This window comes from Suricata suricatta, chromosome 7 (genome assembly GCF_006229205.1).
Source record: "Suricata suricatta isolate VVHF042 chromosome 7, meerkat_22Aug2017_6uvM2_HiC, whole genome shotgun sequence".
Lineage (NCBI taxonomy): Eukaryota > Metazoa > Chordata > Mammalia > Carnivora > Herpestidae > Suricata > Suricata suricatta.
The window spans coordinates 39,405,146-39,427,725 of record NC_043706.1 but is presented as its reverse complement, the minus strand read 5'-3'; the positions used below and the strand labels follow the sequence as shown (position 1 = coordinate 39,427,725).

General features: G+C 39.3%; 1 protein-coding gene across 5 annotated transcripts in view; it reads right to left on the bottom strand.

The window, feature by feature from the left end:
- UBR2 (ubiquitin protein ligase E3 component n-recognin 2) overlaps positions 1 to 17,618 on the bottom strand; it is a 126,463-nt gene extending 108,845 nt beyond the window's left edge. For 2 of the 5 annotated variants that reach the window (XM_029943296.1, XM_029943295.1), the window contains exons 1-2: positions 17,146 to 17,608; positions 8,098 to 8,357 (exon numbers count right to left, since the gene is read on the bottom strand). In XM_029943296.1, coding sequence (XP_029799156.1) covers positions 8,098 to 8,357; positions 17,146 to 17,223 — 338 coding nt within the window. In that variant the 5' untranslated portion in view covers positions 17,224 to 17,608. Of the gene's footprint in view, positions 1 to 8,097; positions 8,358 to 17,145 lie in introns of all 5 variants that reach the window. The other 3 variants (XM_029943301.1, XM_029943299.1, XM_029943298.1) reach the window with 3 other exon arrangements.
- Between the last annotated feature and the right edge of the window lie 4,962 nt (positions 17,619 to 22,580).

Here is a 22,580-nt window from a genome sequence, read left to right as displayed (position 1 = left end):
GACTTCGGCTTAGGTGATCTTGTGGTTCGTGGGTTTAAGCCCTGTGGCAAGCTCTGTGCTAAAAGCTCAGCTTTGGATTCTGTGTGTGTGTGTGTCTCTCTCTCTTTCTCTCTCTCTCTGCCCCTCCCCTGCTCATGCTCTCTCTCTCCCTCTATCAAAAATAAACAAACATTTAAAAAAATTTTAGAAACTATGAACTCCGCAGAGAAACCAACCTAAATCCCTTCCCTAAGTACCACACACAAGACTCCTGAATATGTTTTTCTAGTTTAAGAAAACCTCTATGCTATAGACATAAACCACTTTTTTAATATTTATTTTTTTCTTTTATAGTTTATTGTCAAGTTGGTTTCCATACAACACCCAGTGCTCATCCCGACAAGTGCCTTCCTCCATGCCCATCACCCCCCTTCCCCACACCCCCACCCCCATCAGCCCTCAGTTTGTTCTCAGTATTCAAGAGCCTCTCAGGGTTTGCCTCCCTCCTTCTCCCTAACTACTTTTCCCCCTCCCCTCCCCCATCATCCTCTGTTTCTCCTATTCCACATATGAGTGGAAACATGGTATTTGTCCTCTGCCTGACTTATTTCACTTAGCATAACACGCTCGGGTTCCATCCATGTCGCTACAAATGGCCAGATTTCATTCTTTCTCATTGCCATGTAGTGACATAAACCACTTTTATCCTTGAAGGATCTAGTTTAGAAACTCACCTAGAATTCTAATAGCCATATTTCATCTTTCCAAATGATAGGCTCCATGTCATGTTATCAGGGCACTGGGTTTTATGGGAATACATGAGACATGGGACTGACAGGAGACATTCATCCCCAGGACCCGAGTGGCCATTTACTAATTGTTTACCTTATGCTAAAAATATTGGAAAGCAATACACAAAGGATTTCATTTGCTTTCTCAACAACTGTGTAATAAAAGAATCTGGCTGGCTTTTGTCCGAGTTCGTAGGAGGGAACTCTAAATCCTTAGAACTTCCCCTGTGACAGGAGTACCTTTGTTATTCATGCTGCACCTTCCACCTGATACTTTATTATGCTAATGAGTAATGCAGAGTGGGGACTGGCCATATGATTGGAGGGTTGGGGCTTTCGGGCACATAATATTAGCCCTACCTCTGGGAAGGCAAGTGGAGCTGGATATTAAGTCCTGTGGGCAATGATTCAGTCAGTCATGCCTACATAATGAGACTCCAATAAAAATTCTGGACACCAAAGCCTGGGTAAGAGTCCCTGGCTGCCAATACCGTGGGTATACTGTCATGCATTGATGTGCCAGGAAGATAATGTGCCCGGAGGAGATTCAGAGATTCAGAAATCCTGCCTATGTATCTCTCTTTGGCTGATTCTGATTTGTATCCTTTTGCTGTGATAAAATACAGCATTTTCCTCAGGTCTAGGAGTTGTTCTAGTGAATTATGCAATCTAAGGGTAGCCTTTGGAGACACCCCAAATTTGCAGCCAGCTGATCAAAATTGAGTGTGCCTCTGAGAATCCCTAAACTTGCAGTTGCATCTTGGACAGTCTTTTGAAGGACAGAGCCCATAACCTGGAGTGTGGCCAACTTCAGGCGACAACAGCGAAGTTTAGAAAAAGCTATTAAGAATGTGGTACAAACTTAGGCCCTACAGGGCCCTTTGTAGATTAAATCTTTCTCTCCTGGCCCAGGCTACTTGTCTGTCTATACGAAGGTCACCAGACATTGCTTTCTTTCTTCTACAGTTCAGTAATTGGCCAATCTGCCTCCTCTTTCTGGCTGCCACATTCTATCTGGTACTTCCTGGTTTCTTCTCCCTGTAAGGCTGGCTAGAAGATAGATTTTTCCAGACTTTCCTATCACACACCCACTGTAGTTTCTGTTGTTTTTCGCCCCCCACCCTCCCATCCTGCCTCTCTTCCTCAGACTAGCACATCATCTCCTTTTCATTTTGTAAAAGTTTTTACTACCGGTCATTAAAAAAGAAATAAATGAATGTCTTCTTTGACTCAGAAATTTTACTTTTAGGAATGTGTCCTGTGGATCTACATCTATATGCTCACAAAGACATACAAAGATATTCAGTGAAGTATTATTTATAATACTAGAAACAATCTAAATGTCAATTAATAGAAGGCTAGTGAGTAAAGGACAAGATATCCATACAATAATAATCAGTCATTAAAAACATAAGACAAAGTGAGCATGCTCTGTCTATGATATTATATAACAATTTTAAGGACAAATTTTAAATAAAATAAGCAAGTGCTTATTTTATATATACATATATAATATATATATATATTATATATATAAGCAAGAAATGCTTGTATCTGAAAGGATACACAAGAAATTACTAATAGTGATTACTTCTGGATAAGGAAACAGGGAAATTAAGGGATGGAGAAGGTTATATTTTATGGCATGTGCTTTTGTACCTTTTGAAAGATACAATCTAATGTATGTGTTGTGTCTAATATTTAAAAAATTATTTTTCTGATGTTTATTTTTTATTTTGAGAGAGAGCGAGCAGGGGAGGGGCAGTGAGAGAGGGAGACAGAATGCCAAGCAAGCTCTGCACCATCAGCATAGAGCCCGATGCGGGGCTAGAACTCACGAACTGTGGGACATGACCTGAGCTGAAATTGAGTCAGACGCTTAACTGCTTAACCAACTGAGCCACCCAGGTGCCCCAAGTCAATTTTTAAAAAGGAGTAGCTGAGGCTGTTATTTGTGTTCTCTGTCCTTTAATATCCTCATGACTCTCTTTAGATGTCAACAAAGTGAAAATTTTCTCCTCACAACATGAGGTATTCCCCCTCCCCACGGTGCCTTTCTTTTCAATGATTACATACATCCTCTAACTATACAGTTAGAATATCCAGAACAGGGATGAATGGATTTACCTAAACCTTCAGACCATAGTGAAATGAATTTATATCTCAGTGAAACTCCAGGCTGACATACCCAAGTTCAAACTCTACCACATGTAATACAGGAGAAGTCTACGAAGATCATCTCTGACTTGGTTTCATCCACAAATCCTTTAGACACACTTAACCTTCAAATATAAGCAATGAGGTTTTCAATGCATCATTTTCATTTTCACTCAGAAAATAAATATATTCTTCCTCCTGCCATACCACTTCTCTTGTCCAAACTCCCCAAAGCCTACTCCACAATCATTGTTGAAGACAAAATTCTTTGGGGACTCTGGGCAGCTCAGCCAATTACGTGTCTTATTTCAGCTCAGGTCGTGATCTCACAGTTTGCGGGTTTGAACCTTAGGTCAGGCTCTGTGCTGACAGTGCAGAGCCTGGAGCCTGCTTTTGATTCTGTGTCACCTTTTCTCTCTGCCCGTCCCCTGCTCGCACCCTGTCTGTCTCGCTCTCAAAAATAAACATAAAAAAAAAAAAGATGGTAAGATTCTTCTTACTTCCTCTTCTGGTAATGGAAGATCCCAGAACTCTGACAATTTAATGAAGGCCTCCATATAAAGCTTTCAAACCTGTACCCAACCTCATCTCCTCTAGCATGGACCCACACAAACACATATGGAATTCCTGGGACTAACAAAATTCCTGAATACTGTACCTATGGTTAAAAGATTAAATGAGATGGGGTGCCTGGGTGGCTCAGTTGGTTAGGTGTCTGATTTCGGCTCAGGTCACAATCTCACAGTTTGTGGTTTCAAGCCCCAGGTCGGGCTCTGTGCTGACAGCTCAGATCCTGGAGCCTGCTTCAGATTCTGTGTCTCCCTCTCTCTCTGCCCCTCCCGTGCTCATGCTCTGTCTCTCTGTTTCTCAATAATAAATAAATGTTAAAAAAATTATTTTAAAAGACTAAATGAGATGGCAATAAATTCATAAGGGAGATTAATGTCTTTGTACCTGTAGCACCAGCTGTCCTATTAATTGATTGGCTGGATATAACTAAATATTTGAAGTTAAAAATCTAGAATGGGGAGGATTTTTGGTACATAATCACAAATAACACCTCCCAAAATAGGTGGCTTACAATAAACAGGATATTGCTACTGGACAGGTATGGAAATGGGCAAAAAAACAGAAATTCTGAAGCAATTTAACTCATGTAGGAATAGCAAAATAATATTTTTAAAACTGTCCTCTGTACTCTGAACAATGTAATAGACATTTCCTCAACAAATATTTGTTGAGCACCTAATATGTATGAGAATAAGTGCCAAACCACTGCAATCAGAAAAGAATAGCTTATAGACTAGTCTAACCAGGGATAATGAGGGAGAAAAGGATTCAGGCCAAGTTCACAAAACTGTCACCAAAAGCTCTTTCTCCAGCCCAAATATTTTTATTTAATATTCTTTACAGGTACTTTGTAGTACAGAAGACAGTACCACAATGCAACTTGATTTTCTGCTTGGGAAGCAAGAGTGTTATTGTGCAGTAGTTCCCAGATTTCTGACTTTCAGGGGCCAGTAGAATGACCACAAAAAGGGGCACCTGGGTGGCTCAGTCAGTTAAGCATCAGACTTCGGCTCAGGTCATGATCTCACAGTTTATGAGTTGGAGCCCTGCGTCAAGCTCTGTGCTGACAGCTCAGAGCCTGGAGCCTGCTTCAGATTCTGTGTCTCCCTCTCTCTCTGACCCTCCCCTGCTCATGCTTCGTCTCTTTCACTCTCTCAAAAATAAAACTAAACATAAAAAATTTTAAAAAGGGCTGACTTTTTTTCTAAAAATATGAAAAAAACAAAACTACTTGGTTCACTGTCTTCACTTCATATACTAATATTTTAACAATAAAGGACATCTCTTGAAATTTAGGAACTAAACAAATTTAGTTGCAAGAGAAACAGAACATGTTTCCTATTTTTCCCCTCATTTTACTGAATATGAGTGAAAAACTCTTGAGAGACCAATATATGAGAAACAGTGAAAAGTGAAATGAAAAGATCATGGACTTAACGAGCATAAGGGACCTGGTTTCAATTTTTATGACTGCAGGTTAAATCACTTAACCACTCTGAGCCTCAGTTTCCTCAGGGACAGTATCTCAGAAGTTTATGGAAGAATTAAATATAATTTTACATTAAGTGCTTGGCATTAAATCTGGCACCTAAAAGATGTTCAACAAACATAAGCAACCCTCTTTGTTAAAATAAACATTGGGACTTCCACTTCCAGTTATAACAGAACCAGACTCTTACTGTACACAACTACAAAACTGTATGAATATATGAAGCTCTCCCACTGAGGGGGTAAATTCCCACCTGTAGCACAGTGAGCTAGAATCTAATTGGTGCAGAAAGGTCCCACTGAGCTGAGATGAGATCAGTGTTTGGAGCAGGTAAAACAGCTAGAAGCCTTAAATCAGGGCACCAGAGAGGGAATACGTGCAGAATCGGAGTGACCAGGAAGGGACAGAAGTCTATGTGCGGGTCACCTGTGGGTGAGTTCTTGGCTAAGGGCTGGGCTCCACAGCAAAGGGTGATATTCTGCAAGTTTACCAGAGAATGGCTGCTATGGAATTAAAAGTGGCACAGAGATTCTTGAGGTCCAGCAAGCAGTGTTAGAGGACTTCGGAGTTCTGGTCAAGGCAGGCATCCAGGTGATTTAAGACAAAGGCCATGACCATGCATGTTTTTATTTTTTTTTTTAGCTTACTTATTTTGAGAGAAAGAGAGCACACACTCTCAAGATTGAGAGAAGGGCAGAGAAGGAGAGGGGGAGAAAGAATCCCAAGCAGGCTCCAAACTGTCAGTGAGGAGCCTGATGCAGAATCTCAAATGCACGGAAATTGAGATCATGACCTGAGATGAAATCAAGAGTCAGATGCTTAACCGACTGAGCCACCCAGGCACCCCCATGACCATGCATCTGAAAGTAAGACTTCTTTGAGATCTGCCCTAACAAGGGGTGGAGGAAGGCCACCATAGCCCAGCATAGGATGTGGAGCCCAAATGGGGTTAAGGAAGGCACTATGCAGAGCTGGATGGCAATGGCAACAGCAGCAAAAGAATGGTTGCATACAAGGAAATGATCAAATAAGTAAATATATTTAGGATAATGAGAATCAGATTCATAGAAAAGGAAGTTACAAATATCAAAAGGAGAAAATGAGAGAAGCCTGTGGTACTGGATTGGAACTGGACAGATTATTGTAAATGCATGATTTTCAACATGTTATCTGCAGACAGATATAAAATATAGATCCACTGAGAGAGCCTGGGATTAGTAACATACCAATAGCAACAAACACACCTAATATCTTACTTTTTAACTCTAGTATCAACTTAAAAAGAACTAGGCTCCTTAGAGAAATGATTAATTTCAGGTCTAGGGCAGAGCAAAGTACCCCAAACATCTCTTTTAGAACAAGGAAGTGTTCAAAGAATGATGAGGACATGAAAATAACAAAGCCTGAAGGGCCTCCCAAGAGTCAAAGCCATAACTATTTGAGCACAATAATAATGGGCCTCCATGACTACTTACTGATATAAATAAACAAATAAATTGAACGTTTGATTAGGGTACAGGGTATTTAATAGCTTAGAGTACCTCCCCACAAAACCCTTATTGATTACAAAGAGTAAAAGAGTAACTTCACAGTAGAGAAGTCTTGTAGACATCCCTTACTCAAGAGATCAAAACTAACATCACCAACTATCAACAAATCAAAATCACATGCCACATATAAGGTGTAATGAGAACATGTGATTTCTGTGATATTCCTGTGAAAGATGCAACCTGACTCCAATCATAAAGTGAATCAAATAAACGAAATGGACAGATTTAAAAAATAACTGGCTGGTAATCTTCAAAAGCATCAAGGTCATGGAAAACAAAGACCCTGACAAAATATTCCAGACTGAAGATGAAAAGATACAACATTCAAATACATGTGCTGGAACTGGATTCCTTTGCTACAAAAGGACCCTCCTGGAACAAGTGTATCTCAGTCTCCTCATCTGCATATCATGAACTTAAACTAGATTTATTGCTTCCAATATCAATAGAGAACTCAAAAAAGTTTTTATAAGGACAAACAAAAAAACTATGTCTAACATTATCTCAAAATATAAAAAAAGGATCTCCACTGATATTCTAACCATGCTTATAAAGAAAGACTACCATAGACATCTACAAGCCTTAACCAAAATTGAACTTATTAAATTTTAAAGTCTTACAGGAAAAAGTATTAAGGAAAAAAAACGTTACATAATGCCTCTATAAATTGTACAATCACGCAATGCCATATTTAATAGCAATATCAGCTGATATGGACAAAAGTCAAGATTTTGTTAAACACAGACAGGAAAATGTAACCCAGTATATAAAACACATATTCCCTTTTGTACGTATAATTCCATCTACGTATAAGACAGTCATATATATGGGCCTGCATATGCACAGAAAATTTCTGGAAGGATACATACAAAACTGTTGACAATGACTAGTTCTGTGAAATAGGAATAGATGGTCTTAAAGGAGACAGGACTTTCCTCTTCATCTTCTACCCTTGTATACTCAGTTCTCAACAAGAAATTAAATAAATTTTAAAAGAGGCAACGTTATCCTTGGCAAGAAAGTACATATAGCACCCAGATAATGGTTTCTAACTACCTTTCCTACCTGAAACGAAACTCCTTGTAGAAATGGCTGATTTCACATGTGGATCAGAGTAAGTACAAAGTGAGCTGTGGACATCTTGTGCAGGGAAGCAAAGAAGCACTCAAAAACTAGGGCAGGAATGTGCAAAGGACAATGCTAGTGTGATAGGGCTCCCAATGGCCAAATGTGAGATACCTTGAACATCAATAAGAAACGTAACTAAAAAAATTATCAAGGAAAGCAAAGAAGTGATTATTACAGGTGCCAGGGTAGCAGCTAATTAAAGGGAGGGAGAAAGCACACTGTGGTTTTCTGGAATGCTGATGATGTTTGTTCTATTTCTTGGCCTGGAAAATAATTATACAAATATCTGTTTCATTGTTAGTTAAGAAACCATACATATTTGTTGCATCCACTTCTTAATATGTATTTCATAATTTTAAAACAAAAACATAAGGTTTCGGGGGAAAAAAGGTAAAAACAAGAGGCTTTTAGAGAGAAAATTAAAGTATTTTACCTGCAAGAGTATGTAGGTTCTCCTACTTTAAAAACACGACCACAAAGATGAGAAGGCTTGTTTGCTCGCTCAAGTTTTGGAAAGCCAAACGCAGGATCTTCACCACAAAGGTACCACTCCATGGGTCCCAACAAAAGGTGCTGTGCCAGCATGTCTTCCTTCTGTGGAAAAGGGTTGGGACCCCTGCAGTAGATTTTGGGTACATAGTGGGCTAAGTGCTGGTATACTTCTCTAGTGAGGTCAGTTGCTTGCAGCCATTTCTTTAAAAAAGAAAAAAGAAAAAGTAGGTTTAAACAATGTCAAACTGCTCATTTGAATAAACCTACTCTCTGTTCTTTTAGGCACAAAAATAAGGATGAAAAGAGTCTTAGGAATTATTTTGTTGACATCACTCATAACTGTATATTCTTTCCAAAAAGGGTAGGATCCATTTAGAACTTGATAAAAATGCCTGTATTTTAGAATTCTACTTAAAGTGAACTGATCCCCTCTCTTCAAAATGACTCTTAAAGCAACCTTCTAGGCAGTTAACACGCAAATGACCACCACAAACCATCATATAAGACACAAGCCATTGAGCCTATCTGACTTCCTTTCTAATGCTTTGCTCAAATGATATACTAATCATGATTTGAATTCTCTTGTCAGTTTGCTGATAGGAAGAGTATGCAGCGAACATGAATAGCCAATACATTACTTAACTTCTCACTGATGAATAAATGATATACCGGTCTCATGAGTATAAGTCTACAAGACACTTTGTTCTATCAATTATGTCTTCTTTCCCTGATCAACCTCTCTGTAAGCCCTTTTTCCCTTTGCTCTCCTTGCTGAAAACCAACGAAAGCCACTTTTCTGTTCCAAACTTTTATGTCCAACTACCTGGATAAATTACACTTCGATATCTAACAGATACTATGTTATCATCATTTATAATAAGAAATATATATTTGGACTTCTTCCCATTCCTGGCACAGAGCTCCTAAAACTTCTAAAATTTCCTAAGTGATAACTGTGATAAAGGTGAAAGGAGTATCTTTTGATATTCATAACAACCAACTTTCAACCAAGCTAGAACCAAGGTTAATGAAGCGACTTGGAAAACCTCTAAGGGATGGAGAGCTGGCTGCCAGGGGGACAAGACAAGGTAACAAGATTGGAAATTACGGTCTCCACTCCCAACCTTGGGGAGGTGAGAGGGGCTGGAAGCCGCACTAATCATTAACGGTCAATAATTTAATCAAGTGTGCTTATGTAATGAAGCCTCCATAAGAAATGGCTATATGTTGGGGTTCAAAGAGCTTCTGGGTTGGTGAACACAGTTAAGTGCCGGTGCACTCAGAGACAGCATGGTTGCTCTGCACCCTTTCCCACATGCATCTCTTCCACCTGCTGTTCCTGAGCTGCATCATTTTACAATAAACCAGTAATCTAGTAAATAAACCATTTCCCTGAGTTCTGGGAGCCATTCTAGCCAATTATTGAACTCAAAGAAGGAGATCATGGTAACTCTCGATTTGTAGCCAAGTCAGACAGAAGTTCTGTGTAACCTGAGGACCGGCTGCTTGTGACTGGCAGCTTAAGCAGTAAGGGGGGCAGTTTTATGGGACTGAGCCCTTAATCTGTGGGATCTGATGCTAACTCCAGGTACACAGTGTCAGAAGTGAATTGAATTGTAGGATACCCACTTGGTGTCTGTAGAGAATTGCTAGGCATGGGGGAAAAAATCTCACACTTGGTGACCAGAAATATCAGTAATTGTAGAGAGAAACAGAAGAAACAGTTTCTCCTGATTCAAACACCAACTCATTGTGTCTAAAACTGGACTCATGAGCTCCACTATCCCTTTTCAAAAACCTGCCTTTTCCCCACCTCCCTATTTTACATCCAGCATCTACCTAAGTATCCACACCAGGAAAACCTGAATCTTCCTTCTTCCTCAACCCAAGATCCAATTAATCATATTCTGTCTACTAAGCTTCCTAAATAATCTGTTGAATCCATCTCATTTTTCTCTATCCATCTCCATAGGCACTACCTTTGCTACTCTATTCCAAAACCCCCTACCCCCATCTTTCACCATTATTAACACAAGAAGGTCCGAACTGGTCATTCTCACTAGTCTTGCCTTTGTCCAGTCCATTTTCCAGCCCCATTACCAGCGTGATTCTTGCAAAACGTCAATGTGATCATGTCATTCAGCTTCTCCTTGTATTTAGGATCGAATCAACTCCGCCAACATGGTTTATAAGGTCCTTTGCCTTGTATCGTACTTGTTTCCTCCTCCTGACCTGTACTGCTTCTCTCTCTGCTTTACAGGCTATTTTCTACTCATTCTTCAGTTCTCAGTTTATGTTTCACTTTCCCTAAGATGATGTCTTCTCAGCCCATTCCTCATTCCCACTACCTGTTCCCACCTCCCCTGGGTCTAAAACATAACCTAGCCGCCGGGGGCATTTAGTAAAATTTGTTAACTGAATGACTAGAAATATGTTTATTCTACTTACTGTCAAATAACACTGATACTGCTGAAAGATGCTCCACGTGGCTTTAATGAAAGCAGAGATAAAGTAGATCCACGCCTGCAGTCTCTAAAAACCAAACCTAGATAAGGCATCCTTCAAACCACCTCCTTTCTTTTCCCTTTCTATTTCCTTACATCTTAAGCCTTTTCCCTATATTGTTATTTCTCTCTGCCAATTGATTCTGTATGTTTATCTGTTGCCCATACTGCTTGGTGTAACTGCAACTTATTTTGGCTCTCAACCAGGTAAACATTTAAAATCAGAATACAGGAAAGGACTCACTCCTACAAAAATGCAGTTAACTGAAACACTAACTAATAGGTCCAATGTTTACCTATGGATTACAACCAAAGTTCATGTTATATCCTTGTTAAGAGTTTATGTTCTAGTGAGGTCTAACACTGTAAGACAGCAGTATAAGGTCTTCATTTTAACTATTACTTGTACAATCTTTATCCACTTCCTTCCTTCTGAAAATAACTATACAAAGATACTTTAAATATACATGACGAGGTATATGTTAACTTTCCAGTCAACCTCCTATTTTCATGTGTTCTAAAAATGTAAAAACTTTGTTAGTAAATTAAGGGATTAAATTGAAGCTTGTAACAGAACACAGTGAAAAACGTTTCACCCCTAAAGAGAAACTATCTTTTCCAAATGTCACAAACTTAGTTGTGTTTGTTTTATGCAAGTAAGAAAGAGACTAAATTACTCTTAAAACAACCGCACAGGATTAAGGATTCTCTCTTTAGAGAAGTGACCTGAAATCAAAATTACACACACACACACACACACACACACACACACACACACACAGTTTAGTAATTATAAAAAGAACGAGTTAAAAAGAAAAGTAATCAATAGTAAAAGGTAAAGAACCATCAACCAAAAAGCAAACTAGAATCTAATTCTTTGAACTAAAGAATTTTTTTTGGTCACATCTAAGGTAAATGTCTAGTTTCTCACCGATTGTCAGAAACCCTATTTCAAAACATGAATAAACATAATTCACTTATCCTAAGCAATTTACTGTTGATGGGTAAAAATTAAGATTCAAAAAATTTACTCCTATCATTCTAGAATGTTATGCTTCAGGCAATTTTAATTTATAACACATTTTAAGCTTTTAACAATTTTTGTTCTTATAGTTTATGTTTCTTTAACTTTTTTAATGTTTATTCATTTTGAGAGATAGAGAGCTCAAGCACAGGAGGGGCAGAGAGAGAGGGAGACAAAGAATCTGAAACAGGCTCCAGGCTCTGCGCTGTCAGCACAGAGCCCAATGCGGGGCTTGAATTCCCGAACCATGAGATCATGACCTGAGCTAACATTGGATTTTTAACAGACTGCGCCACGTAGAAGCCCCTATGTTCCTATTTTTCTCAAAACCACTTTTGCAGGATTTTAATCCAGGGAGAATAAACAGTGATGTTTTCTAAAAGAAATTATGTGCTTCATGGCTCCAACAACACTGATCAAAATTGGTCAAATCTACTCATAGATTTCTTTCTTCCTTCCTTGTCTTTCTTCTTTTCTTTTCTTTTCTCTTTCCCTCCCTCCCTTCCTTCCTTCTTTCCTTTCTTTCTTAGGCTCCATGCCCAACATGGGGCTTGAACTCATGACCTTGAGATTGAGAGTTGCATGCTCTACCAAATGAACCAGCCAGACATCCCTCTCTTTATAGATTTCTTGAACAAAAAATTAAGAAACTAATATCAGCTACTGGTTAAGAAAAAAATCAGCAAACTTTATAGAATATCTTATATTATGTATATTATATATTTATTAACATATAATATCACAATACTTACTATATAGTACATATAATATACATTAAAGTATATAATTTGTACTGATATTATATTATAAATTATTAGTAGAGCATTTCATCCTAAATACTGTTTATAATATGTTATTATAAATTATTAAGAAGATATACATATCTGGCTCAAGAAAAGCAGGCATATGCTCCAAATTTAAAACCATCTAACAGATTTGAGATTATAGTCATTTTTAAGTTCATTAAATTTAAACACTTATTAATATAAAACCAAGTACCTTTACATAAGAATTCTATGCCAGAAATATTCAATTGGTGACTGGCAACAATACAGATTGAAAAAAATAATAGTTGTGAAGAGAAACTGAATAGGAGGGAAAAAAATTGGGGGCTGCCTTTCACAATAATGGTTCACACGTATCTCAAAAGAATAAAATCAATAGCTTTTCTTATTAGCTCTCACTAACATAAGCTAACTGTAACTGTTTCTTCAACATGAACAACTATTGGGATTTGTAATTTGGCTGCATGTTATTTTGTACTTCACACACTGTGGCTGTCAAGCCAGTGTGTACAGCAAATAAGCACTTATCTTATTAGAAATCATCCATAAGGGAAGTAAAGAAACTGTCAACTCATTCCACTAAAGTAAACATGTTACAACAAGGTTTCCCGGAGCTTTCCTCTTCTGAATGCTAAATTTAAGCCTTGGGATAAAAAGCAAGTGTAATAAACATAAAAGTGAAAGACTCCCTAGAGGTTAGCCTTTTATTACAATATCTAATGATTATTCTATATCCAATTCAAAGTGTATCCTTTAGGGATTATAGGGGGATGGGCTAACTGGGGATGGGGCATTAAGGAATCTACTTCTAAAATCATTGCTGTTCTATACGCTAAGTTTAATGTAAATTAAAAAACACATTAATTTTTAAAAGTTATTTTAAAATGTTTTGAAATGTATCCTTTAACCATATTTGATTTTGTTTTCAAACAAGGATGACCAACATGTAAGTTAATTATAAAACAACAGTCTCATTAGTACTGAAATGAAATTTTCAAGACTATGTTAAGAAAAATCTTAAACAAATTTTGTACTTAAAGTTCTAGAAACGAAGTAAAAACATTCACAAATACAGAAACTCAATAATAAAAGGGAAAAAAATCCTAATTTAAAAAGAGGCAAAAGATCTGAATTGACACTTCCAAAGATGTATGTACAGATGGCCAATAAGCTCATGAAAAGATACTCAGCACCTACAGTCATGAAGGAAATACAAATCAAAACTGCAATGAGATACCACTTCACACTCAGGATAGTTATTATCAAAAAGACAGACAATTACAGTGTTGGCAAGGATGTGGAGAAATTCACTGGAACCCTCACATACGAAATGTAAAATGATGCAATCACTTTGGAAAACAGCTCCCCAAAACGTTTAGCATAGAATTACCATAGACCGCAGCAATTACATGCCTGGGTATATGCTCAAAAAAAAAAAGAAAAAGAAAATGAATGTCCCCACAAAAACATACACAAATTTTCACACCAACACGATTGATAATACCCAAAAAATGGAAGCAACCCAAATGTCATCAACCGATAAATAAAATATGGTATATCCATATGATGGAATATCATTGGGCAATAAAAATGGGGTGCTGATACATACTATGACAAGGCGCACTTTGACAACATTTGCGAAGTCAAAGAAACCAGTCAAAAAGACAACATATTATTATTCCATTCATATGAAATTTCCAGACTAGGTAAATCTATGGAGACAGAAAATAGTAAGTAATTGTCTAGAGTTCAGGAGTTCAGGGGGAAATGGGGAGTGACTGCTACTAGGTACAAGAATTTTTGGGGGGTGATGAGAATGTTCTAAAATTATGTTGATGCACAACTCTACGAATATACTAACCACTGAACTTACATATGTGAATAGTATACAAAACTCTCAAAATTTTAAAGCAAAAAATATCCAGTATGGACATAAAGCTCTACATAAAATTTCCGTAATGAATATGTCTTTTACACTTGGGGAGAAGCTATATATTTACTTCTTAAATCACAATCACCCAATGGAACACGTTATAATAAAATCCGTGGAGCAAAAAATGTAGATAGATTAAGACATGCTAGAAAATCAAAACTTGTGAAATCAATTCTACCAAGAAAAAAGGAAACAGAGAAGAGAGAATTACTTAAATATCCTAAGCTTACAATTACCAAAGAGAGCACTTAACCGCTTTTGTTTGTGAGACATGCTTGTTAAGATACATACCTTCCTCCTCATAACATAAATTTAAAAAGCAAGATGTAAACAAAGTGCAGGAAAGTTGACACTAAGCTTATTAAGTAATTTTAAATGGATGTGATCCCACAAATTATCAGTAACAAAGGTTTAAAGGCTGAAATAACTGCTTTGTTTACCCTCTCTAAAATCTACTTTTAACCTGAGAAAGCTTTATTAATTCATTTTAATTTGTGATAAAGGGTTGTGCTGTAGACTAAGCGGAAAGAATAGTTTTAAGTATTACGTGGTTTTAACAAATACAGACCATACACCCCTCACAAAGGCCAGGTCATACAGCTGGAAGAATTTTGTATTTTAGTATTAGTTTAAAAAATTTTAGGGGCGCCTGGGTGGCTCACTAGGTTGAGTATCCGACTTCAGCTCCGGTCATGATCTCACACACAGTCCGTGGGTTCGAGCCCTGCGTTGAGCTCTGTGCTGACAGTGTGGAGCCTGGAGCCTGCTTCAGATTCTGTGTCTCCCTCGCTCTCTGCCCCTCCCCCACTTGCTCTCTCTCAAAATGAAATAGACTTTAAAAAGGTTTTTTTTAATTTTTATAATTTTAAATTTAGCATTTTAAGTCTTAAAGAATTTTGTTGGCCTTTAGACTAAAAATTTTTTCATCTCATTGTTTAGAAAGCCATTTAAAAGTAAACAGAGCAAAAGTAAAATGTAGCTCAGACTGGGATCATCACAAACTCAACTTAAGTCCCAAGTAATAAATTTCAGCTGCTTTTCCCTTAATTTCTCCCACCGTATCTGCTTGAGAATTTCACTACACAAGAATTATTGCATTGGTCTCTAGCACCGGTTTTAGAACTGGTTTCCACAGAAACTTCTCAACAAGTTGGAGAAACTCCAATCACTTGATTGCTTTCAGAGTTGGAGAAACACAATCACTTGCACTTTCAGAACTGGAAAAATAATAGCACACAGTCTGTATTACGGGGCCAACACATACAAAATTCGGTAGGAGTAAAACGATAACAACAACAAACTTTGAGGCAGACAACAGAGGGTAGGATCAATATGAATATTGATGACATGATGCAAAGGATAGGGAATAGCTGTCATTTTGACGAGTTTACTCCTTCCTTGGAACACTGCTCTCTTTGATAAATGAAAGGCAGATGGGGGACGAAGATCCTTGGGTTGTTGCAAAATGAAACAGAAAGTAAATGAAAACAGACCTAGACTAAACACACTGGCTTAAAAAAATATTCAAGAGTCATCATTCAACAATGTATTGCTTTCAACTTTTCACCTCTACTCCTGTCATTGATGTCCACTCTGATGTCCACTCTGACTTTCGTGACCTTATCAATTCACACACGTAACTCCTCACAGGACCAACAGCCGCACCGTGCCCCACTGCAATTTTGTTCGTAATGTGAAGATTGTTAACATGTGTGCAAAGGTCACTCCCTCCCTAAAAAGCTTTTTAAAAATCAGAGATCTTAGAAGTGAGGCCTGGGTTGTCTCTCTCCATTCATAATCATCCTGGACAATCTGTTCTAATGAGTATTCCCTGTCCTTCTCCAGGAAGGATGCCATCAAGTGTATTAATCATTTTATAACGCTATAACGCTACTTACAGGAGCATATTCATAGGATCCTTTCCTTACAATGCTGAATTTGAACGGTTTAAGTTTGGGAGTTAACCTCTCCCATTGTGTGCCGTGCCCAAACCTCACATTATTAGTTTCTATTTGCTGAAAACTGCTCTCTCAAAGTTACATAATATTTCTTTTCCAGACAACTATTCCCAACTCCTAGAAAAATTAATTTTTTAAAAATCTCCCAGCCTCCACTACCGCTTTCTCACACTCAGTAAGAAGCCCAGACACTACTTTCCGCACAGTCACCAACGATGTCGACAGATCAAACCGGGGCAAAAACGCACTGACGGGGGCACAGACGGAAAACAGTGTCGTTTGCATCCTTTGGTGCCTAAGGTAGTCCCAGAAACAAAGTAAGGACCGGGTTAGGGTAGCATGTTCCGGTGGAGGTGGCAATGCTCCACTAATCTGCGGGAAAGGAATTAGGCAGATAAAGTAGGGCGATTATACCCCCCGACCAGGAAGCGTCTTCCTTTCGCCGCTTCCAAGAGCCGGCCTAAAGGGCAAAGGCTGGGGACTTCACGGGAGGGTGGGGGTAAGGAGGTATTGTGGAAGCAGCTGTCGCTTCTCCCAGGCAGAAAGGGAACGCAAAGGTGGCCGGGGCACAGAGCGGCTCTGCGGGCTATGTGAGGATAAAGGAGGGCGAGGGGCAGGCTCGGTGGCCTCCCCGGGCGGCTACCCAGACGGCGAGGCCAGAGAGCCCGGCTAGGTGGTTACCCCAAGTCAGAGCTGGGCTGCTCTGAGATTTCCAGAAGTCCGTTCCTCTCCCCCGGGCGCGGCCTGCGAGGGCCGGACGTCCCCACCCGGGTCCCAGGACTCACCCCCGCGGTCTCCTCAGCCGAACATTCCAGCAAACTCTGGTCGATGGCCTGCACCTCGGGCTCCAGCTCCGACGCCATCTTCCCTCCTCTTCCTCCCCAGAGCTGACGCGGCTACCGCCGCCCCGAGGGCCGCGGCCTCGCCACAGCCGAGGCTGCAGAGGCTGCCACCCGGGTCCCAGGCAGTCGGTCCGGAGTCGTCCAGGCGGCCGCGGGTGGGGAGGAAGGAGAGAAGTGTGAGGTAAGCTGGACAGGAGGGAAGACGGCCTGCTGCGCTCCCTCCCGGGCTCGGCGCCCAAGAGTCAAGTCACTGCCCTGTCCCTGCCCGGGAGAAGGACACAGAAAACCCAGGACCTGGCACTCTCACTCGCTTCTACCGCGTCCAGCACCGGGAAAGGAGCAATAACACCCAAGAGAGGAAGCAGAGCAGTCTGGGAACTGTAGGCCCTCTTGACTGGACTGGGAAGCAGGTGGAGCCCTTCTAGAGTGCCTCCTGAAGGCATTGTGGGAGTTGTAGTCCATCTTCTAATGGGAGCAAAAGCAAATGGCAGACAAGCAGGTGGGGCTTTCCTGTGCAGCTAGAATCCTGGGAAGTGACTAGCGGAAAGAAGGGCCCACCTGGGAAGAGGCAGAAGAGCACGTCATTGTGGGAACTGTAGTTTTATTCCCCCCAACTCCATTTGTTCCTGTTTGTATCCCCATATCCTAGAACGGTGCCTGGCACGTGGTAGATGCTCAAGAACTTTTCAAAGCCTGGAATATGGTAGGCCAACAGATGGTCGTGGAAAGAACGAAAGAATTATGTTTTATTCCTATAGGTCTATGACCCTGTCATTCATCATGCCCTCATCTTTTAGACTGTAACTGAGATGGATGTTACCTAGATTTTTTGAGATTTTAAAACATATTTAAATGTCGTTAAAGAAAACATTTACAAGTAATTTAGTTATGACCACTTATCAAAATGTATTATAAATGTCGCTGCAAAGGAAAAGGAGCCTATCAGCTAAGTCTATTAAGATTTACTCTTGGAGCACCTGGGTGGTTCAGTTGGTTAACTGTGGGGCTTTGACTCAGGTAATGATCGCCCAGTTCATGGGTTCGAGGTCGGTATCCGGCTCACTGCTTACAATCAGAGAGTCTGGAGCCTACATCAGATTCTGTGTGTCCCCGCCTCTCTCTCTCTCTCTGCCTATCCCCAGCTCCTATTCTATCTCTCTCTCAAAATTAAAAAAAAACATTAAAAAGTTTTTTTTTAAGATTTACTCTTGATAGGGATATTTTATAAAAATAGATTAGGAGCAAAAGAAAATTGTGTTTGGTTAGAGATAATTAGGCTTTTGACTCAGTTGGAAGAGTGGGTTTCTTAGAACAAGTCTTCAGTTCCATTAGAATTTACCAGAATATTTACACATTTTTTGAGGCATGCTAATTTATTCCCAGAAGTAGTTTGTGAATTACATTAGGCAAAAAAAACAAAAAAAAAAAAGACCTGACCCAATCCAGGTCTGGGACATGTTTTTGTTGTTGTCATTGTTGTCAACAATAATATTAATGAAGTGTTTTGCTTGTTTTTGCTTTTTTTTTAAATTAGGAAATTAAAATTACCCATAATCTCATAGTTCAAATAAGTCTTGTTATTACTTTTAAAAAGAAAAGTAGTATAAGACTAGAAATTCAAAGTTAATAGGAATATTTTATTTATTTATTTATTTATTTATTTTTAAAATAAGCTCTATTTCCAACATGGGACTTGAACTCACAAACCTGAGATCAAGAATCACATGTAGGAACATTTTAAAGGGAAAAATGACAAGGCCCCCCAGGTGGGTCAGTTGGTTAAGCATCTGACTTTTGATTTTGGCTCAGGTCATGAACTCACAGTTCATGAGTCTGAGCCCCATGTTGGGTTCTGTGCTGTCAGCACAGAGCTTGCTTAGGATTCTCTCTCTGCCCCTCCCCTGCTTATGCTTTCTCACTCTCTCTCTCTCTCTGAAAATAAATAAATGTTAAAAAAAATAAGAGGAAAAATGAAAATGACTCTACTTACCCCAACTCCCTTTTTCCCAAAGAAAACCATTTTAATACTTTCTTATGATTCTATTCAGAAAGAAAATATGCATATATCTGCATAGAGATCTAGAATGTGATATCTTGAAATGTTGTTCTGTGTATTACTTTCTTCTTTGCCCAACTTCCTTGCACAGATACACTACCTAGAAAGAGTCAAGCTGGAGGAAAACTGTGATTGTTTCAACCTGGAAGTAAAGATAATGCCTTTTTAAAGGTCCTACCATAGAATTAAAGCTATTAAAATAGATTATAAAGAAAATTTCTGCTGTTAACAGTATTTCCTTCCAATACTTTTAACTGATTTGTAAATCTTTTTTTAATCTTTATTTTTGAGAGAGGAGAGAGAGAGAGAGAGAGAGAGAGAGAGAGAGAGAGAGAGAATGAGAATGGGGAGGAACAGAAAGAGAGGGAGACACAGAATCCAAGGCAGGTTCTAGCCTCCGAGCCCTACTCAGAGCTCAAACTCATGAACCACAAGATCATGACCTGAGCTGAAGTCGGACGCTCCACTGACTGAGCCACCCAGGCACCCCATCAAAGATTCCTGTTCTTCTTTCATAGTGTCTTGTTACTTATTTATGGTTCTAAATCTTTGCCTTATATCTTTAATACTTCTAAATATTCACATTCAGTAGTGTTTATTAGATAGTTGTACTCATGAAGATCTTGGGAATCTAATCTTACTTTGTGTGTGTTCATCATTTAAACAATTGTTTCCTTTCTGTTTGTAAGTATGAATTTTGAGATCATCTTCATTTATTTGGGGAAACCTGAGTGGCCTGTATTGAGAGCATGTACCTTCAAAGTAGTTTTCCTTTTGCCCCTACAAGCCTAGGCATTCCTGAAGCATCATTTACACTCAGGATTGTACACATAGAGCCAATTTTTACATCAATTTCTTGGCTTCTGGTTCCCTAATGATAAAAATTGAATTGTGTGGCATTGTCCCTTTTATAAACTTAAGCTTATTTTTATTTATTTTGAGGGAAGGGAGGGACAGAGAGGAGAGAGACAGAATCCCAAGCAGAATGCACACTGTCAGCACAGAGCCTGATGTGGGGCTCGAACTCATGAACCTTGAGATTGTGACCTGAGCCTAAGTCAAGAGTCAGATGCTTAACTGATTGAGCCACCCAGGTGTCCTTGTTTATAAATTTTTAAGGGATAAAAATACTTTTTCCTACTCACAGTCAAGGTAGAAGTTTCCATGTCATTTCCTCTCAGCAAGTCAGTGAGTGTTTTTCTAGTCTATCCTTTCTAGTCTACACTTTCCTTTGAAAGCCCTGGCTTTATGTGAGGTTCACAGTTTCAATTCATGTTTCTTGGATCCATGGTCTTGTCTTACATTCCCATGTGGGCATTAAAAACATCCAGATAGGGTCACCTGGGTGGTTCAATTGGTTAAGCATCTGACTCTTGATTTTGGCTCAGGTCATGATTTGACAGTTCATGAGTTCAAGCCCCACATCAGGCTCTGCACTGATGGTGCCAATCCTGCTTAGGATTCTCTCTCTCCCTTTCTCTCTGCCCCTCCCTTGCTTGCTCTCTCTCTCTTTCTCTCTCTCTCTCTTTCTCAGAAATAAGTAAATAAACGTAAGAAAACATCCAGTTAAACAGAACATATTGAATACCTCATGACAGTGAAGGAAGGGGGAAGAAGAGACTAGGGAATGGCAACATCAAAATTTTGGACAGTGGAAAGCAAATGGATGAGAAATAATTGACTTAGCAATCAGAGGAATGAAACCTAAGTCATCAGCAGAGAAGCCAAGAACCAAATGAATTCATATGCAGAACTCTGAGAGACTTAGACTCTGAAGCATCATGTTACTCTGAGAAGAGTGGGTGAAGATGATACTAAAAACAGGAATATCAGTCTTTGGACTGAGCCACACCAGGCACACCTAAGGCCAGAGACATTGTGCTAAATACTAGGGCATTAATTCAAAGTCTATACACTGAGCAGCTTCATTCCAGTGCATTTCTCACCTTGGCTCTGCGAACACCAGTGGCTGGCTTATAACTCCCATGCAGGTGTTTGAGAGCATCTTCCCCAGAGGGACTGACAAGCCCAAAAGAAAGACAATCTATCAGAGGCGTGGGACTCTATATTAGATTGCTTGGGTGGCTTAAATACCAGAAATTTGTTTTCTTATAGTTCTAGAGTCTGGAAGTCTATGACAAAAGTACCAGCAAGGTTGCTTTCTGGTGAAACTTCTCTTCTTGGCTTCCAGATGGCTATCCTCTCACTATGGCTTTTCTTCTTTGTATGCTAGAAACAGGTCTGTGGTGTCTCTTCCTTAGTACTATTGGATTATGGTCCCGTTGTTATGACCTCATTTAACCTTAATTACCTCAAGAACCCTACTTCTCAATACAGTCACCTCAACTTGGAGGTTAGGGCTTCAACTCATGGGTTTGGGGTGAGGCACCCAAGAAACCCCCCAAAATGGTGAACTTGGGTTTCCTCACCCATGTATGGAAAGCTTCCAATCATCTTTTCAGTGAGCACTTATGAGAAAATATGAGCAGACAAGCAATAGTGTTCAGATATTTGAGCAAAATCTCTAAAAGAGAGACTAAAATATAAGAAAAATGAGAAAACAAATAAGTCAGAGAGTTGGAAAAAACTTTAAAAAATGTTATTGGGATTCTTGGGAATAAGAAGATTTTACACTTATTAAAGAATAGGAGGCTGAGGTAGAGAAATATTCAAGAACAGAAAAGTGCTCTTACATACTTAAAATGTAAAGTCTCTGAATTAAAAAAAAAAAACTCCTGAAAATAGGAGTTCTAGAAAGAACATCAAAAAAAATGGATGAGTATAAATTATCAAGGACAATTTCCAAGAAAACTTGCAAGAATGAAAATATATGAGATTCTGGACTAAGGAAGACCAACCCACAGAGCTGAAATTTGAACTCAGGTCTCTCCGAGGCCAAGGCTCATATTTTTTCCATGCCATGTTGCTTCCCCCATGGGCCCATTTCTAGGGAAATTCATGTATTAGTTTTTTCATAATTAAAATAACCCAACTCATGCATAGTGGGCCCAAACCCAGTCTCCCTTTTTCTTGACAGATCTTAAAAGAATTAATTGGCCCTTTAGAAAGTCCATGAGTAAAAGATTGAGAATGTTTGTCCTTGAGTTACCTCAACACCTTGAACCGAGATCTTCCTATCTGAGGAGGGTCCTACCAGGATGAGGCCATCTCTGATGAAGACTGTGGATACATGCTCTGCTTTTCCTAGGGACAATGTTATCCACCTCCCTCTCTCATACTGAGATAACTGACAGTGATGACAGCCAATTGCAACTCCCCCCGCCCCTCATTTGTGGTGTTGAGAGTGGGTTTCCTCTAGCCT